At 45.2% G+C, this 19,340-nt stretch overlaps 1 protein-coding gene across 3 annotated transcripts; it reads right to left on the bottom strand.

Moving 5' to 3' along the window:
• Window positions 1-64: 64 nt before the first annotated feature.
• On the bottom strand, window positions 65-14,304 carry SKIC8 (SKI8 subunit of superkiller complex). 3 transcript variants are annotated; one of them, XM_035137915.3, is made up of 11 exons: window positions 14,215-14,304; window positions 13,428-13,473; window positions 13,316-13,343; window positions 12,238-12,343; window positions 11,403-11,575; window positions 9,775-9,923; window positions 7,870-7,963; window positions 7,528-7,621; window positions 3,966-4,058; window positions 1,121-1,199; window positions 65-316 (listed from the first exon to the last, which is right to left on the bottom strand). In XM_035137915.3, the coding sequence occupies exons 2-11, from the start codon at window positions 13,437-13,439 to the stop codon at window positions 227-229; spliced, it is 918 nt and encodes a 305-aa protein (XP_034993806.1). In that variant the 5' UTR covers window positions 13,440-13,473; window positions 14,215-14,304; the 3' UTR covers window positions 65-226. The 3 variants fall into 3 exon arrangements, with proteins under 3 accessions (XP_034993806.1, XP_034993807.1, XP_034993808.1); XM_035137916.3 differs by having other exon boundaries at window positions 13,316-13,338; XM_035137917.3 differs by lacking the exon at window positions 13,316-13,343.
• Window positions 14,305-19,340: the final 5,036 nt, after the last annotated feature.

Here is a 19,340-nt window from a genome sequence, read left to right as displayed (position 1 = left end):
TGCCATCCATGACAAGCACTGCCACCCCAAAATAGGGGGGGGAAATGATACCCCAGTAGCCCAGTTGGCATATTAAGTAATTTAAAGTAACAAATACATTTTTAAACATAAATAGCAAAATTCATACAAACTTAGATATATATTGATTATTTTTGTCAAAATCTAAAGGTTTTCTTGATGCACACAAGACAGAATTATCTAGACACCCAAATTGATATAGGGACATTTAAATTGGACAGTCATAAATATGGATTTCTTGATCATCACCAACTGATACAATTTTAGAACCATTTCCGTTGTATTGCACTCCCCAGACCTGTGAACAAAACCAAAAATCTGTAAGATTGATTGCAGAGAGTTGGGCAATAGCTTATAACAGACATTTTAAAAATTATGATGATCACAAGTCCTTTTCTTTAAAGGTAATTCATATATGCTGTGTACCGCCCACTGCACAAAAGAAAATAACCCAATGGGCTCTCAGATGTTGGGCTACAATTCCACTGTGCCTGACTATGGCTGATAGGAGTCGAGCAGTGACAATTGTAAAACTGAAACACAAGAAGCTGCCTCGTATTGAGTAGCAGCAACGTGTAGTCTGAGGCAGAGCTTACCCATCACTTGCTCCCTGATGTGGCGATGCCAAGCATTGGACCTGCAGGCCAGGCATATACTGCTACCAAGCTATGGCCTCTCTGCCAGCAAAAGCACACTCATTCTGCTAAAAAGGCAGGCCAATGGGATTGCACTTTCAGTCTCACACCCTTGTTACCACTTTGCACAGAGGCAAGCTGAGTGGTTCAATCGTCTCAAATTAAAATGCCCGGTTTTATTTGGGGATGGGGTGGTGGTGGATGGAAATCTTCTGTTTCAGGTGTTAAGAGAACTGCTCAGTAGGCAGCACAGGGATAGACAATCTAATTGGACACACTTCACATTTATTTTATGGAACAAAATTTATATACTATTTCTGTAAAAAAAAAACTGCAATTATAGCAGGAAGTAACCCTTCAAATTTTGAAACTTCTCAAGACTAGTTCTATGCAGCCTGAACTAAAGGTTTTAATGTAAGGAAAGTTCCCTAGGCTGCCACAACTGACAGCCACAAAGTTCTGTATACCTGATCTTGATGATCAAAGAAAGTATGAACACAGGTCTTAGAAGGCACATCCCACACTTTCACAGTTTTGTCTGATGAACTGGAAAAGAAGAACAATCAACAATTTTGTGCCCTGTTAATACCAACCCACCAGCAATAGGAAATGGCATCTGCTTCCTGAAATCACTATTTCTGCAGTCTACTGGTGTGAGCCTCCAACCCTGAGCTCACCCTTCCCTCTTTGGGGAAATAAAAAATGGCAAGTCACATCTATCCTGAAGCCACAGTACTCACTATTTTGTCACATTAATTTAGGATATTTCATTTAAAGGTTCCAGGCTGGTGTACAAAAGTGTGAATAACACCCCCACCCCCACCCCAAGAAAAGCAGAATATAGCATGCAAAAAAACAACCCAAAACAACCATCTGACTTGTCTGGGCAAAAAGGATGGTCTTCCCCTGTTACTGAAAAAGGTGCCAGTGTTGGCACCAGACATGTGTCCCTGGAGCGGACCCAGAAAAGAATGCATCGTACTAAAGAAGATACTTGGAGCAGGGCCTCTACAGAAAATCTGAAGACTGGCATGAGAAGTGTGTATTTGCCATGCATCATGTTCAGGCCAGGTGTTATGCAAGACACAGCACAAAGCAGAAGCTGCCATGCTAATTAAAGGTAAAGGACCCCTCTCAATTAAGTCCAGTCACAAACGACTCTGGGGTTGCGGCGCTCATCTCGCTTTACTGGCCAAGGGAGCCGGCGTTTGTCCGCAGACAGTTTTTATGGGTCATGTGGCCAGCATGACTAAGCCGCTTCTGGCGAAACCAGAGCAGAACACAGAAACACTGTGTACCTTCCTGCCAGAGCAGTACCTATTTATCTACTTGCACTTTGACGTGCTTTCGAACTGCTAGGTTGGCAGGAGCTGGGACTGAGCAACGGGAGCTTGCCCCATCGCAGGGATTTGAACTGCCGACCTTCCAATCAGCAAGCCCAAGGCTCAGTGGTTTACACCCACAGCGCCACAAAAACTAAGCAGATGAGTAAAGAGTAACTAACTGCCCTTAGCAATACAAGACTGCAGTCCCCTTTAGTTTCCAATCGAGACCAGACTTACAGAACTTGCTGGCCTGACCCAACAAGGCACCTGAAAGTTCAAGCTTCCATGTTCCTTCACCGCAGCAAAATGCAGTTCACACATTCCACTCGCTGTACACTTGATGACCAGCAGCTATCCAGTTACCAAACAGCATGCAAGAAAGTGAGCCCACAGCATGCAACTGTGTCTAATGCAGAACCTTGCTCAGTGGTGCGGCATCTGACTTGTGTGCAGAAGGTTCAGTCCCCAGCATCTGCAGAAAGGGCTGGTAATGCCTTCCTGAAAACCTGGGCGGCCACTGCCAGTCAGTGTAGGGAACACCAAGCTATTCCATTGTCCTGCACAAACCCCCAAGACAAGTGTGGCTCAATGCAGCTCTCAGAAAAATTATGCACGGCTCATACCCCTACAATAGATGCCCCTCATTTTGCCATGCTTGAAGATGACACCAACAGTTATCTTCCGCTCACACATGTTTTGCAAACAAACCCAGGAGAACAAGGGCAAGAGCTTGGGGGTGCTGTTAAAGCCTTGCTGTTTATGGGGAAAACCACACACTGAAATGAGCAGGAAAGGAGACTGACAAAGTACATTGCAGCAGAGTAGAGCAAACCCAGGCTCTGTAGAGCAAGATCAGCAAGGTAAAGAAACGGAAGACCCCATTTGAGAACTTTCCCTTAGGAATTCTTTGTCATTTATTCTATTACACTCTTAATCAGACTTTCAACATCAACATACCATATTTTTCCATGTATAAGATGATTTTTAAGTGGGTCTTATACACGGATAGGGCAGAGGGGGATGGGTGACTGGTTGCAGGTGTGAGCAGGAGATTCTTAGTGGCAATTAGGGGGTGATTGGTGGCTGCTGGGGATTGGGAGTGTTGATCAGGCGGGTGAGAGATTGGTGGCAACCCCCACCCCACCCCCCAAAGCTGGAAAACTCTGGGCAACCCCCCCCCCAATACGGTATATTCATTTGTGAAAAAACCATCTTAAAAATAGGGGGAGCAGTTGCATAGGTTGTATTCAAGTAACTTTTACTCATACTGTAGTAGACCTCTTGATTGTAATTAACTGGCCATGACTTACGGTAGGTCCATAAATTTTAAGGAGTTTGAGTATAAGTTAGTTGAATTACAATCCTACAGTTTACTTGGCACCTTTTGAAAATAAGGCTGCTAATTCCTAGTTCTGCCCAATTAAGAAAATCAATTCACCAGTCATGGACCCAGTTTTCACAACTATGTGAATTTTACTCTATGAAGCTCCATTTATAAACAGGCCTTCCTCTCCACATCCCATCCACATAAATGATGTTGTAATGTCACAGGATCAGGGGGCAAGTTCAAATCCACACTGAGCCATGAAGTTCACCGGATGACGAGGGACCAGAGTCTATCTCAGCCTAGCCTACCTTATAAGGGTGCTCTACTTACCTCTGTGGCTTGGGGGGAGGCAGAAGAGAGTGAATCCAGCATAGGCCTGCAGCAGGAAACCATTCCCTCTGCTGGGGGCCACATACTAGCAACAGGCATGGAAAGGCCAAAGCCCATTGTGAGTCACCACTTCTCTCTCTCTCTCTCTGCACCACCTCCTTTCCCATCCACTTCCCCCTCTCCTTGCTACCCACATGAAATTAGGCTAACTGCTGCTCAACAAAGAACCCACCAGTGACATACTCCTTTGTAGAGTTCCATGAAGAAAGGGCAAGATGAAAATGTAACACATAACCCAACCAAATCCGGTCCTGTCAACATTCTACATACCTAGAAACGAAATGGGTGTCGTCAGGACAAAATGCTACATTTAGCACCCAAGATGCGTGGCCACTCAGGGTGCCTGCCAGGTTTGCATGCTGCCTGCAGAATTCAAAAACAGGCTCCAGTTTAGAAATACACCTTAATAGGGTTTTCAAAATAATATTCCAGGGAACCTCTGAGTTTCTTTGGATGTTTATCAGGATTCTCAATGAAAACCTGGAGCAATTGTGGACAAACTTCTGTGAAAAAATGGTTGCTTCTGATTATCAATCTTCCTTGCAATTCTCGGCTACCTGGGAGTGCTGGGTCCGTTTTACCGCATTCTTCATTCAAGGTCCAAGAGATCAGCATTCCAAAAGAATAAAACGTATGTGCTAGGCTGCACCCCGTACTTTCCTGCCATGTGAAAGGTTTCACACTTCATGAAAACGCAACCAACATCTTCACTTAGCAGGATATGACTTATCCCTTAATTCAACCTTCCCCAACCTGGTGCCTTCCAGGTGTCTGGCTCCAACCCCCATCATCTCTAACTAGTTGCCATTCAGTCTGGGCTTCAACAGCCGCTCTAGGGCATGAGGCTGGGGAAGGCTGCCTTTATCAGTCACATTGATTTCAACCTTTGTCTTCCAAAGGAAAAGGGCAAACAACGCCAAAAGATGCTTCTTTGCAGAAGCCAAATGGATGAAGGTGCAGGGGGGAAATGGGCTAGATGAACCAATGGTATAAAGGCAGCTTCCTAGGGGCTGATGGCCGGATGGGAACAAAACAAATCCAAGGGAAAAGGTTTTTCGTAGCTATTAGACATGTCAACCAAGTAGAACTTCCACATTCAGACCTAGAAGGCTGCTCTTGCAGGATGGATACCCACTGGTGGCCACCAGTGTTTGACACTAACTGGGCACCGGGCACCTCCTGCAACAGAGAATGGGCTGATTGTGAGCAATTATGTCTTGTTGCTGTGTATTGCAACTAATTGCAACTAGTTTGTAGTGTATTGCTGTGTAATTGCAACTACGTAGTTGTAGTTTCCGGGTCACCTTCAAAGGTAGCCCCACGTAGAGCGCATTGCAATAGTCCAAGCGGGAGATACCGTGTTTCTCATATTATAAGACACGTCTTATATTTATTTTTTCCTCAAAAAAACACACTATGGCTTATTTTCAAGGGATGTCTTATTTTTTTCCTCCTCCTGCTGCTGTGGTCGGCATTGCTGCTGCGCCTATCACTATGTCTTATTTTCGGGGTATGGCTTATATTCCTTGAATGCTTAAAAATCCTGCTATGGCTTATTTTATGGGGATGCCTTAAAATATGAGAAACAGGGTAACCAGAGCATGCACCACTCTGGCGAGACAGTCCGCGGTCAGGTAGGGTCTCAGCCTGCGTACCAGATGGAGCTGATAGACAGCTGCCCTGGACACAGAATTGACCTGTGCCTCCATGGACAGCTGTAAGTCCAGAATGACTCCCAGGCTGCGCACCTGGTCCTTCAGGGGCACAGTTACCCCATTCGGGACCATACCTGCCTGCCTTCTGCCCCCCACAACAGTACTGTACTTCTGTCTCGTCAGGATTCAACCTCAATCTGTTAGCCGCCATCCATCCTCCAACCGCCTCCAGGCACTCACACAGGACCTTCACTGCCTTCACTGGTTCTGATTTGAAAGAGAAGTAGAGCTGGGTATCATCCGCATACTGATGAACACCAAGCCCAAACCCCCTGATGATCTCTCCCAGCGGCTGCATGTAGATGTTGAAAAGCATGGGGGAGAGGACAGAACCCTGAGGCACCCCATAAGTGAGAGTGCAGGGGTCTGAACACCCATCCCCCACCACCACTTTCTGAACACAGCCTAGGAGGAAGGAGCGGAACCACTGTATGACAGTGCCCCCAGCTCCCAACCCCTCTAGACGGACTTGATTCTGGTCCAGGAGACTCACCAGAGGAAGAGGGGGGCTACAATGAGTACGTCTCCCCTCCCTTCCTCTGTGGGACAGTGGTTTGCCTCTCAGGGAACATCTAAGGCTCGTGGGGTAACAATATGGGTTGCAGATAAATCAGAATTTAAACCTGAACAAACCCTTTGATCCTGATGGACGTTACTTGTTTATCACTGCAAGACCAATGGCTGACTATAGGTAATCTTTATGCACCAAACAACCAACAAGAAGATTTTTTGGAAAAAAACATTGACGGAGCTGGAAATGTTTTTTTTTAAAAGGTCAAACATTCGGGGGGGAGATTTTAATTTAGTTCTAAATGAATATTTTGACAGAAATTGTTCAGGTCAGAAAAAAAAAATGCAATGGCCCCTTTCCCCCCCCCCCCCACCTCCCCAACACTTGTAGGATACTTCCCATTTTCTTTGAAATCTAGGCCACTAAACCTACCCTACCCTTTTATGGTGATGGCCTATTTCCTTTTTCTTTCTTTCTTTTGGACTTTTCTGTACCCTAAATCTGGACTGGCCAGCTTTGTAGGCAAAAACTTAACACAGCCTTTCTTTAGTGGAGGAAGCCATGGGAAGCATGCAGATTTCCTTGCCATTTCCATCTAACAAACTGAAGAATGGCCTGCTTCCATTTTGATTCTGTTGATACTTGTTTTATTTGGTAGTTTTTCTGATGATGTTCTGGTTCACTTATAATTGTTTGTCTCAATTGTAAACTAATTCATTGGATTAAAAAGCTAGATATAAATGCAAGCAAGCAATAAATGCACATGCACGCATTGGGCATCTCTGCCATCAGTTGCGTAGGCCTGTAATATGTGTCGTTGTTTAGTACAGAATCAGGAAATGGTAGTTACTCTGGATTTATTTGCCCAAAACACAAAGGTATGGTCTGGGGTGCTCATTTTATTTTTGATGCTTTCTTTTTAGAATGGTTAATTGCTTCAATTGTTCAAAATGCCACAAAAGACACCTGGAATAACCCAAAGGAATCAAAAGAGCAGCAAAAAGGTGGGGAACCACCACTGTTAAATTTTATTCTGCTGATGATATACACAATTCATTTCCAGCTTTGTAATCTGGGTGTGTGTGTCTAGACTTTCCATTGTTGTGACCATAACCCAGGCTCAAGGTGCCATGTGATGCCTAGTTTGTATAGCTGAGTTTCTAACTCTGTTGGCCACTGTAAGAAACTGATAACACTAGATTAGGCTTGGCAATATCTTCTGGGGCTGTTTGCTCTTTTCTATGAAAGCCAAAGGTTGTCCCTGACATAACTGATTTAGGCAGCCTTCCTCATCCTGCTGCCTTCCGGATGTTGTTGGATTACAACTCCCACCAGGCCTGACCATTGGCCTTGCAGGCTGGCGCTGACACAGGAATTGGAGTCCCAACAAGCTCTGCAGGACATGCTCTCAGGCAAGGAAGGAAGCAAAGTACCTCTTTCCTGTTGGTTTGGAAAACTGAGGAGCAGTTAAGAGGAGATACAAGGAAGTAGAAAGGGGAAATTGATTTTTTTTATCTCCAAAAGATAGATTTTACCATTACATTACCACTGGATCAGTTTTGAGAGACATTGCCTTCCTATGGACAAAGAGAGGATGAGCACTTACACGTCATAAATCTTGATGTAGCCATCATCTGAAGCTGTGACAAGTAACTGGGAGTCTGGGGAGAATGTCAAGGAACGGATTGGCATAGCGTGCCCTGAAATATAAAAGAATCCCACTTTCATCCATGAAGGCCTAAATATATCACATCTTGTACTGCCCCTTCCCCTGCAAGCCTGTTTGACTAGTTCCTTTCCTGAACTGCTTCTGGATGCATGGGCAGGAGCAGCTCTGCTGGGAACCTGAAAACGAAGCAGGAAAGCAAAGCACAGCCTCTGTATTTGGAGGCTTCGGACCACTTCCCAGAGATGGAGAGCAATCTGTTGCAAACATTCCAAGCCTTACCTTCCAACGTGTGAAGAAGTTTTCCAGTTGCAATATCAAAGATATTGATAATTCCATCTATAGCTCCACTGGCAAGATATTTTCCATCTGGGCTCTGCAAATAACAGAGAATTGTGCTATTTTTTTTAAAAAAATGCTATCTTCCTCCATCCCCAAGTGCATGCAGGCATAAAGGGAAAACATATTCTATTTAGAGAAATTTATAGAGCACCTAATCAAAACCACCACCACTAAGCTGAAATGAAAAGTTTTTGAAAGCATCTAGAACAGCCTAGAAAAGATGCCTGCCTGTGTTAATGTTAGGAAGGTTGCTCCAAAGCATAGATTGGATTGAGTCCAAACAGATGAGGAATGAACATTATGCAGCATTTTGTAAAAGTGCAAGTTCCACAGATCAAAGTGGTCAAGTACGCATGTACAGTATGGGGTAAGGTGATCTTTCATGTAAACTGGTCTGAAGTTCTCAACAGCTTTATGTAATAAGAGTAAACCTTGAACTTGTCTGAGTAACAAACTGGCACCCAGTGCAAATCTTGAGCCATAATATACTGCTCTCAACAACTGCAGTATCCAAACCAATGGCAAGGACCCCCCCCCCCCGTTATTTGCAGTAATCCAACCTTGAAGTCACTAATGCCTTGAATACTGTGGTCAAGTTATAAGACCATTATGTCAAAAGAGCACAGTTGCATCAGGCCACAGTCTTGCTCTGACAATGGCCCATCAGGTGCCTATGGGAAGCCCGAGAGCAGCAGCACTCTCCCCAGTAGCTGTTCACAGCAACAGGGATTCAGACCAGAGGTTATGGAAGCCAGAAAACGTCAACTATACCTAAGCCTCGCCAACATCAGCCAATTTCTTTCTGAGAAAGGCAGCCCTCTCTGCTCGAGTGCATTACTATGCTGTGAAGATTAAATATACCTGTGGGTATATCAAGCAGATCCAATGATGGGAAAGGCTTCAAGCTGCAGCTTGACATTGCAGGTCTCTTACAAATCATCCTGCCTGGGGCTAGCTTGGCAGCATTAGGCAAGTCTGCACAGCACCAGATACACTCCATCAGGGGGTATCAGTCTCACTTCAACAAGGCTCTGATTTTCCTGCAAGAAAACCCAGAGGTGGATCCCTAATAAAGGGCACCAATTGGTCTGGGTCATAAAATGTGGCAGCTGCTGATTTCAGGCTGTATCATAAGGGTGGTGAACCTTTTTGGTGGTATGGGCCAGATCCTTATCAAGATCAGCCTCACTGGGCTACCCATACGCCAATAACACGACATCAAAATGACATAATGTGCAAGGTGCTGTTAAAAGGAAGGTTCTCTCCCCCCCTTCTGTTTCAGTTGGGGTTCCATGCAAAGCCCTTGAATCAGGAATTGGGGGAAATGGCTTTGGCCAGCTTAAAGCCTTTGGTGGGCAATGTCTGGCCGGCAAGACAGAAGCTCCCCACCAGAACATATTCTAGGATCATCAGCTAGTGGGGACACACCTATAAATACCATGAAAAAACAAACACTGATCTTTGACAAGTACACAGTTATATTCTTGTCACGTTAAATTTATTTGGCTTGTGTTTTAATGTCTCTGGGCACCCATACAATTTCTTAATTACTGTGGGCCCCATATAATGTGAAGGCATAGCATTTTATCTGGTTTAGATTTGCACACACAGCCTTGTGAAGAAGAAAAACAGAGTAAGAGGTACTGGATTTGAAAATCTTCTGAAGCAGCTCTTGTTGATCAGCATTTTGAAACCATTAATGACCTAGCACAGTGGAGGTCTGAGGCCACCTCTCCCTTGGCACCACTTTTAAATGCTAGCAAAACACAGGGCATTCAGGACAAATTAGTAAGTGGTGGAGATAGTAAAAGAGATTGCACCAAACGTAACAGACAGGATTCTTACATATGCAATACTCAGGATGAATTTGCCTCTTGTATCCAAGGAATATTCTTTTTTCCCAGTCTCGACACCAAAAATGTTCACCTTCCCTATGTGGCTTCCTGTTGCAACATATTGGGAGTCAGGCGAAAAAGCGAGTGACCAGGCATCCACTGTGAGAGGAGAATGAGGGAAAGGTTAGTGCTCTAAACTCCAGATTAAATATCCAACACTGATTGAACTTTTCTTATAAGTGCATGGCGATGTTGATGTATGACTAGCTGTGCATGAAAGCACGTATTAGAAGGTGCATCCCACTGCGAGCCATTATGCTATTGTGGTTAATATCCTGGTGATGATGTTGAGAATGATATTTGTGTAATGGTTTGAATCATTCAAAATGATTTATATCAGGCACGTCCAACAGGTAGATCATGATCTACCGGTAGATCACTGGACATCTGTGGTAGATCACTGGAGCCCCCCAAGAAGCTCAACAAGTTTGGTTCCACCCAAAAAGCTCAACATTTTTGCCCTGGACTCCTAAAACACGTGGCTTTCCCCTCCCTAAAAAAAGTTCAACAATTTCAACCTGAACCCCCCAAAAATGGGCCTTCTTCCTAAAAGAAGGCAAAAAAGCTCATCAACTTTGACCTGAACCCCAAAAAGGGGGTAGATCACTGCTAGTTTTTAGCTCTGTGAGTAGATCTCTATCTCTTGGAAGTTGGCCACCCCTGATTTATATTGATTATTTAACAACAGCAACAACAACAATATATTATTTATACCCCGCCCATCTGGCTGGGTTTCCCCAGCCACTCTGGGCGGCTCCCAACGAAATATTAAAAACACAATACAGCATTAAACATTAAAAACTTCCCTAAACAGGGTTGCCTTCGGATGCCTTTTAAAAGTAAGATACAATGGTACCTCCAGTTGCAGACAGGATCCGTTCCGGAGCTCCAGTCGGATCCCGGGGTTTTCACAACCGAAGTGCCTGTTCTGCGCATGCGTGCAGCGCAGTAGAGCGCTTCTGTGCATGTGTGCGTGGCATAACCCTAAGATACGTATCCAGAGATGCACGCAACTAGAGGTACCACTGTAGCTTATTTTCTTGGCATCTGACGGGAGGGCGTTCCACAGGGCGGGCACCACTACCAAGACGGCCCTCTGCCTAGTTCCCTATAACCTCACTTCTCGCAGTGAGGGAACCACCAGAAGGCCCTCAGAGCTGGACCTCAGTGTCCGGGCAGAAGGAGACAGGGATACAGGACCGAGGCCATTTAGGGCTTTAAAGGTCAGCACCAACACTTTGAATTCTGCTCTGAAATGTACTGGGAACCAATGTTGGTCTTTCAGGACCGGTGTTATATGGTCTTGTTGGCCACTCCCAGTCACCAGTCTAGCTGCCACATTCTGGATTAATTGCAGTTTCCGAGTCACCTTCAAAGGTAGCCCCACGTAGAGCACATTGCAGTAGTCCAAGCGGGAGATAACTGAAGCATGCACCACTCTGGCTCAATAGTCCACAGGCAGGTAGGGTCTCAGCCTGCGTACCAGATGGAGCTTGTAATCCTTACAAACAATCCAATAAGGTGAGTCAGGATTAGTGATGCTAAATTCTCAAGAATAATCTTTTGGGGAATATTTACCAGGTCCAGCATCTATTGACTTGATCTGTTTGCCAGTGTCTAAGTCCCAAATACGAATGTGAGCGTCTAAAGAACTTGACGCAGCAATGGTACCCGTGTGACTAATATCCACCGAAACTACACCCAGCTGATGACCTTCTAATGTCCACTTGAGATCCAGCTTCTCTCCGTTCCTTTGCAAAATAAAAGGAAACTAAAATTTAAAAATAATACATGTTTCTTCATATGGCACACCTATCACCACATTCTGAAATTCTGTTCTGCATATTTTTCCATTTCCATATTAATTTTGGTTTTCACAATCCATTGTCCCCCCCCCCCCCAAATTTCAGTCTTCCGCATGAAAAGGAGATGAAATAATTATGCACATAGAAGTCCCAAGGAAATCAATGGGAAAGGCCTTAGCTCAGTGGCAAGGATCTGACATTCAATCCCTGGCATTTCCAGGAAAGAAACACCCTTGTCTGAAACCCACTGTCAACACTTTTGAAACCACAAGTTACTAACAGCACAGTGAAAACAAATTTTTGCAAGGCTTGCTTGGGTAAAACAAAGCACAGCTTAAAAATCAAATCTGAATTTGTGTTGAACTACAGTGTGTTTAGACAGGAAACCAAATTATATCAGAGCTAAAAGAAAAAGGATTAGACAAGTTCACAGAAGTTCTATCAGCAGCAACTAGCTATGATGCCAAACAGACCACACATGTTTACATCATGCTCCTGGCTTCTCTAGAATTCAGTTTAGCCAATTCTCTTTCTTTCTTTCTTTCTTTCTTTCTTTCTTTCTTTCTTTCTTTCTTTCTTTCTTTCTTTCTTTCTTTCTTGGAACTCACCATTTCCAGACTTTCACCATGTCATCCAAAGAGCCTGAGATGACTGTTTCTGAGCCATCGTTTCTATTCTTCCCCCAGGCCACTGACCAGATGGCGTCATCATGCGCTGGGAAAGAAAATAACTGATTGAAAGATGAATGCAAGATGATTCCAAAAAGGAATGAAGTTTAACAGCTGGGGTTATCTTAAGTTTCACTGGATAACAGCAAGGTGTCACAGATAGTATTGATTCTGCCTTAATATCAATTAGCCCGCTCTGGACTAAAAAAACACAATTTTAGAAGTAGTTTGTTTTACTCAGCCAGTCAGGTGGGTTGGGGTGGATGGAATAACATACTATCTGGCTCCATATCCAAAGTGATTGGGTCTGACACATTACCATTGCTCTAGGAAACTGATTCCATTGTCAAACTGCTCGTTCTCAAGATGCTTCTCCTACAGTACAACCAAAATCTACTCTCCTGCAATTTAAGCCCATTAGATCTAATCATGTCCTCTTGAACAGCAGAGTTTGCCCTCTTTTATTTAGGAAGTTGTCTCCAACCTAGAGACGATAAATCCCATCATCCTGACCAGCGACCATGATGACTAGGACTGAAGGGAATTGGAGCCCAACAACATGTGATGGGCCAAAGGTTCCCTATCCCTATGGTATCAGAAATTATGACAGCTGGATACAAATTGGATTCATTTTTCACACTTTTCCTATTTCTGATCCTTAATTTTGTGTCTTCATATTTCAAACATACCAGGAATCATGACAACTAGAACATTTCTTTCATAAATTCATTCTTACCGTACTTTCTTTGAACAGTTAAGATGGAATTCATGAATTATGTTAAAGGTCTATCCCTTTCGCATACATTCAAATTGCCAGCTTTTTGTTAATATTGAATATTGAAATACTTTATTGTCGCTTGTACAACTTGCATAGTGAGATTACACAAGCACCCCCACTCAGCTCTCTTAGTCTTAATTCCCCTCGTTTACTGATGTGCACACCCACCAAACCCGAAGTCAGTTGCCCTGTTGTTATCTTTTCATTCAGCAGCCTAACAAAGTAGGATCATTTCCTCACCTTGTTCTTGCTTGAAGAGAATACTGTACTAGGGGAGAAAAAGGAATATCCCTGTTATAAAGTAATAAAATTTAAATCGTAAAATTAAAAGTTGTGGCTCTGATACACTTACTTGCGTAGTCATTTCTTCATACAAACTGAGGACACACAGAAATGGTCTGAGGAAGGAAAGAGGGGTAGTCAAACCAAGGTAGAAACATTCCCAGTGAAGAAATAAATGTGCATAAGATCAAGTTACAAGGAAAGCAATAAAATAACAAACACTGTAGAGAGCAAAAAAACAAGCTAAATGTTCTAATTTCACCTCTGCCATAAATTCACAAGGTCACGATTTCCCAGTCCTCAAAGGTTGGTGCTGTGATGTTTTTTATATATTTTATATATTTATATATGTTTTCATATATCAGATAGATAGATAGATAGATAGATAGATAGATAGATAGATAGATAGATAGCTTCAATTTTATTAATTTTTAATGGCTCTTCCCACCACCCCTCTTTATTTTCAGCTGCTTCTATTTTATCTGTAAGCCGCCTGGAGTTCCAGTCATGGAAAAAAGGGGAGTCTAAAGAAATATAAAAATAACAGCAGCAGCAGCAGCAGCATCGGAGGTCGCCCTGTCCCCGAGGGGCGGAAGGAAGGGGAGGCCTTTCCCCTCGGCTTTGGATCCCAGCCAATGGCCAAAAGTTTGCACCACGGCGCACGAGGCAGCAGCCCAAGGAGTCGGCGCCGGTCAGGGGGACCGCAGCCAGCGCCAGCGCCTCCCCGGGCAAGAGGCCCACCCTCGGAAGCTCCCGAGGGAAGCGAAAGGGACGGTGCTATGGAAACGCGGCCTAGCAAACCCCGCCCCCCACGGCCGCCCCTCCCTCGCCTTCCCCGCGCGACCCCCACGCAGTACCTGCGTCCAATTTAGAGATATATTTGTCTCGATGGATATAGCGATAGTTCAATCCGTCTCCAAGGCTCCCCGCAGCACTTCCGGCGCCTCCTGGTGACACAGACGATGACGCGCCGCCAGGAGGCCGTGGAGGAGGGCGGGGAAGTCTCCTCTGCCGCCACCTGGTGAGCAGGAGGCCGCTTGCTGCTTGCCGGAGATGCCGTTGGGCTGCTGGCGGCCCCGGGGCGCGCGGGGGCTCCGTGCAGAAAGAGCTTTTGCAAGCAATCAAATCTCTGGAGCGTCGCCCCACTGGGTCCCCAAACAACCCCTCGTATTTCCAAATGCAACTCTTGACCCGGGTGGGGCAGCGCGCTTCTGCTGATGGACGAATCAACAAAACAAAAAAAGACTACAGTATTGGGGGGGGGTCACTTTCCATATCCTTTTGCACTGACTTTGCTAAGACCATCAAACGTGGTTCTCACCCTCCATCAAGGACAGACACTTTCATTTCATTGCCTTCCTGGGAACAGCCAAAACTGCAACCATCAGCCACTCTTTTCCTTTCTTTTCTGCGCAACCGCTAAGATTTGTGTTCCTTGTCTAAGTCTGTTCTGTTTCTTGATATTCAAAATAATTAAATAATAATAATACTGGCTCCTGAAAAGGTTTGGGAGACAGCCAGCGTCCTGCTTTATTTCCAAACACTGCATGTTTTGTAGCTTCACGCACTTCTAGTACATGCCCCGCCACCATAGCTGCCAAGTTTTCCCTTTTCTCATGAGGAAGCCTATTCAGCATAAGGGAATTTCCCTTTAAAAAAGGGATAACTTGGCAGCTATGCCCGCCACCCACTCCCAAAAATGAATCCTGGGAACTGTAGTTTGTCAAGGCAAGGGTGGTGTGTCTGCAGCCCTCGAGGTAAAAACCCCACAAAAAAGGAAATGCTGCCGAGGGAACCTATGGTTCCCAGGATTCTTTGGAGAAAGTCACATGTTTCCCTCGCAGAGCTACAAATCTCAGCACTCTTAACCAAGGACAGTTCTCGAGATTATTGGGGTGGGGATCATATGGTTTAACTGCCTGTTGGGTGTACAGTTGTGATCTGCCCTTAATGTCAGTTGCTGTGATTTCCTGAAGGCATAAGTATTGTCTTATTAACAAATCAATTCATATCTTATTTTTCTTAGGAGAAAGAAAGAGGGCAATCCCCACAAAATATATGAGTGGTAGCCAATTTAGTCGGGGGGGGGGAGGCAACCTGCTCTCCTCCCAATGCTGTCAGACCCCAACTCCTCTTGTCCCTAAGCAGTGGACATGCAGGCAGAGGCGGATGGACACTGGACTCCAACAACATCAAGAGGGCCAGAGTTTTCCTTCCCCTAAACGACGACATACTCCAAGTAAAACCATTTAAATCAAGGCACCGAAGAAGTGCATTTAATTTGGATACTGTATATGTTTCTGTGTGTACATTTGTGAACTTGCTAATCCTGGCACAGTTTAGCTCTTCCCTGGATGCTGCAAGTGGGAAGCCCAACAGGATGCAGACTGATACCCCACTTCAGTCGCTGAGGACATCTGCAGGAGCTTCTCGGGTCATTTCCCAAGTTGGTGAGGCTCCTTTGACAACATCAAGAAACTGAGCCTTTAGTGTCACTGGCCCAGTCCTGTGGAACTCTCTGCTACTAGAGATTCAGTAGGTGCTTTCTGTGCTAACTTTAAAATGCCTGCTGAAAACTTTTTTATTCTGCCATGCCCATGCAGAGAATTACAAATGCATCCTTCCACAATAGTTAATTGATGTTTGCTTTTAACTGTATGATTGTATTGTATTATTTTATGTTTATATTTGTTGTTGTTGTTTAGTCGTGTCCGACTCTTCGTGACCCCATGGACCAGAGCATGCCAGGCACTCCTGTCTTGCACTGCCTCCCGCAGTTTGGTCAAACTCATGTTCGTAGCTTCGAGAACACTGTCCAACCATTTCGTCCTCTGTCGTCCCCTTCTCCTTGTGCCCTCAATCTTTCTCAACATCAGGGTCTTTTCCAGGGAGTCTTCTCTTCTCATGAGGTGACCAAAGTATTGGAGCCTCAGCTTCACGATCTGTCCTTCCAGTGAGCACTCAGGGCTGATTTCCTTCAGAATGGAGAGGTTTGATCTTCTTGCAGTCCATGGGACTCTCAAGAGTCTCCTCCGGCACCATAATTCAAAAGCATCAATTTTTTGGTGATCAGCCTTCTTTATGGTCCAGCTCTCACTTCCATAGCTTTAACTATACGGACCATAGCTTTAACTATACAGATCTTTGTCAGCAAGGTGATGTCTCTGCTTTTTAAGATGCTGTCTAGGTGTGTCATTGCTTTTCTCCCAAGAAAGAGGTGTCTTTTAATTCATGACTGCTGTCACCACCTGCAGTGATCATGGAACCCAAGAATGTAAAATCTCTCACTGCCTCCATTTCTTCCCCTTCTATTTGCCAGGAGGTGATGGGACCAGTGGCCATGATCTTGGTTTTTTTGATGTTGAGCTTCAGACCATATTTTGCGCTCTCCTCTTTCACCCTCATTAAAAGGTTCTTTAATTCCTCCTCACTTTCTCCCATCAAGGTTGTGTCATCTGCATATCTGAGGTTGTTGATATTTCTTCCGGCAATCTTAATTCCAGTTTGGGATTCATCCTGCCCAGCCTTTCGCATGATGAATTCTGCATATAAGTTAAATAAGCAGGGAGACAATATACAGCCTTGTCGTACTCCTTTCCCAATTTTGAACCAATCCGTTGTTCCATATCCAGTTCTAACTGTAGCTTCTTGTCCCACATAGAGATTTCTCAGGAGACAGATGAGGTGATCAGGCACACCCATTTCTTTAAGAACTTGCCATAGTTTGCTGTGGTCGACACAGTCAAATGCTTTTGCATAGTCAATGAAGCAGAAGTTGATGTTTTTCTGGAACTCTCTAGCTTTCTCCATAATCCAGTGCATGTTTGCAATTTGGTCTCTGGTTCCTCTGCTCCTTCATGCCTTGTCATGGTGAAGGGGCTTGAATAACTCAGAGAAGCTATGAGCTATGCCATGCAGGGCCATCCAAGATGGACAGGTCATAGTGGAGAGTTTTGACTAAACGTGATCCACCTGGAGCAGGAACCGGCAACCCACTCCAGTATCCCTGCCAAGAAAACTCCATGGACAAAGACAACAGGCATATAAAAGTTATGACGCTGGAAGAGGAGCCCCTCAGCTCGGAAGGCGTCCAACATGCTACTGAGGAAGAGCGGAGGACAAGGACAAGTAGATTCAGAGCTGATGAAGCAGCTGGGCCAAAGCCAAAAGGTCGCTCAATTGCGGATATGCCTGGAAGCGAAAGGAAAATCCAATGCTATAAAGAAATTTTTTGCATAGGAGCCTGGAATGTAAGAACCATGAACCTCGGTAAGCTGGATGTGGTCAAAAATGAGATGGCAAGAATAAATGTTTATATTACAGTACTGCAAACCACTTTGAAATCTTTTTTAATGGTGTACAGGTTTGACTTCACCCTGTGTGCACCCTCTCACACACAAACACACTTGCTGTCATCTGTCTTTGTTTGGTGTTTGGTTTTCCCCTATGGAAACTTTAGCCTTCAAAGAAGTTCATCATTGTGTTTTGGGATGTGCTGAGTGAGAGCGGAGGCCAGTTCCTGCATCTTTTATGACTCAGTTCATCTTTCAGAGTTCCTGAGAAGCTGGGCTTAATTTCATCCCACCCAGAGGGCAGCGAGGTGCCAGGCAGGGGAAGGAAGGCAGCTTCTCAGGGGCCAAACATCTGCTTTGCACGCAGAAAGCGCAATCCTCCTCATCTCCCGTAAGGCTGGGGGTATCCTCTGTCTGAAACCTTCTGGGCTAAGAGCAATACCGGATCACTGGATTGAGGGCCTCACTCAGGATGGGTTGCTTCCTCCTTGTGCAGTGGATCAGACCTGGATGACATGAACCAGGAACAAGGAAGGGCGTTTTGCAGGGCTCAGCCCCTTGAGTCCAGCATCCGGCTCTCGCAGTAGCCGACCATATCCTCCCCAAAGAACCTGTGTGAGGCTTGATAGGCCAAGGCTGAGCCTCTGAAGCGGGGGGGGGGGAGTCCTGCGCTTGAGCAGGCCTGATGTGCCCCCAGGACAAAGCTGCTGTAGAAGGCAAAGCCCCAGGAGCATTTAGCTCCACTTTTCCAGGTCATTTCAACACATCCACAGAAGGCCCAGCTAGGAATCAGGAGGTTCTGAAAGCAGGGACACTGGTTGCATCCACACCAGGCACCAAAAGCACTATGATGCCACTTAAAAAGTCAGGTCTTCCACCAGAGAATTCTGGGAGCTGCAGTTCATTAAACATTCTGAAAGTTCTTAGGAAGCCCCTGTTCCCTCTCACAGAGTGGTTTAACCATCAATCTCTCTTCCTAGAGAATGGCAGCTCTGTGAGAGGGAATAGGGGCTTCCGAAGAATGCTCCGCACCCTTAAGAGCCTAACAGCTGATGTGCAGGGTAGCGCAGCAGCCACAGCAGCCCTCTTCCTGCGCATCCTCCAGCCGACTCCAGAGCTTCAACTACAGATGTGTGCAGAGAGAGCAGGGGAGAGAGCTGGAGAGCAGGGTTAAAAGGGGTGTTTGGAGGGTTAGTAGAGGGTGCTCCCCACTTACATGATTTTTGCTTCTGTGTGTGGGGCCCGGATTGTGACCCCTGTGTCATTGGGGGGGGTGTATCCCAAACAAATAAAATGTTTGGTGTCTGCAGTTTACAGCTCCTCTATTCCAAGTTATGAGGGCGCTCACAATCCCGGGTGGGTGGGTGGGTGTTCCTTGTGGTGTGCCTTAGACAAGCAGCAAAATCCTATGCATGTTTGCTCAGAAATTGGTCTCCCTGAGCAGAATGGAGTTTGCTTCCTAGTCAACGTGCTTAGGATCACAGCTAAAATTGTTTGCTGTGGCACTGCTGAGTTTTGAAGCTGAATGTTTGGAGATTCAGGACACATAAAAGGAAGCCCTTCTTCATGCAGCACTTAACTAAATGAGGGAACTTGCTCCCACAGGAAGCAGGGGGGCCACCAACCTGGATGGCTTTAAAAGAGAATAAGACCAATTCATGGATGACAAGAGGGCTATTGATGGCCACTAG

The sequence above is a fragment of the Zootoca vivipara genome, chromosome 13 (genome assembly GCF_965207765.1).
Source record: "Zootoca vivipara chromosome 13, rZooViv2.hap1.1, whole genome shotgun sequence".
In the NCBI taxonomy this organism is placed as follows: Eukaryota; Metazoa; Chordata; class Lepidosauria; order Squamata; family Lacertidae; genus Zootoca; species Zootoca vivipara.
This window is presented reverse-complemented; position numbering and strand designations above follow the sequence as displayed.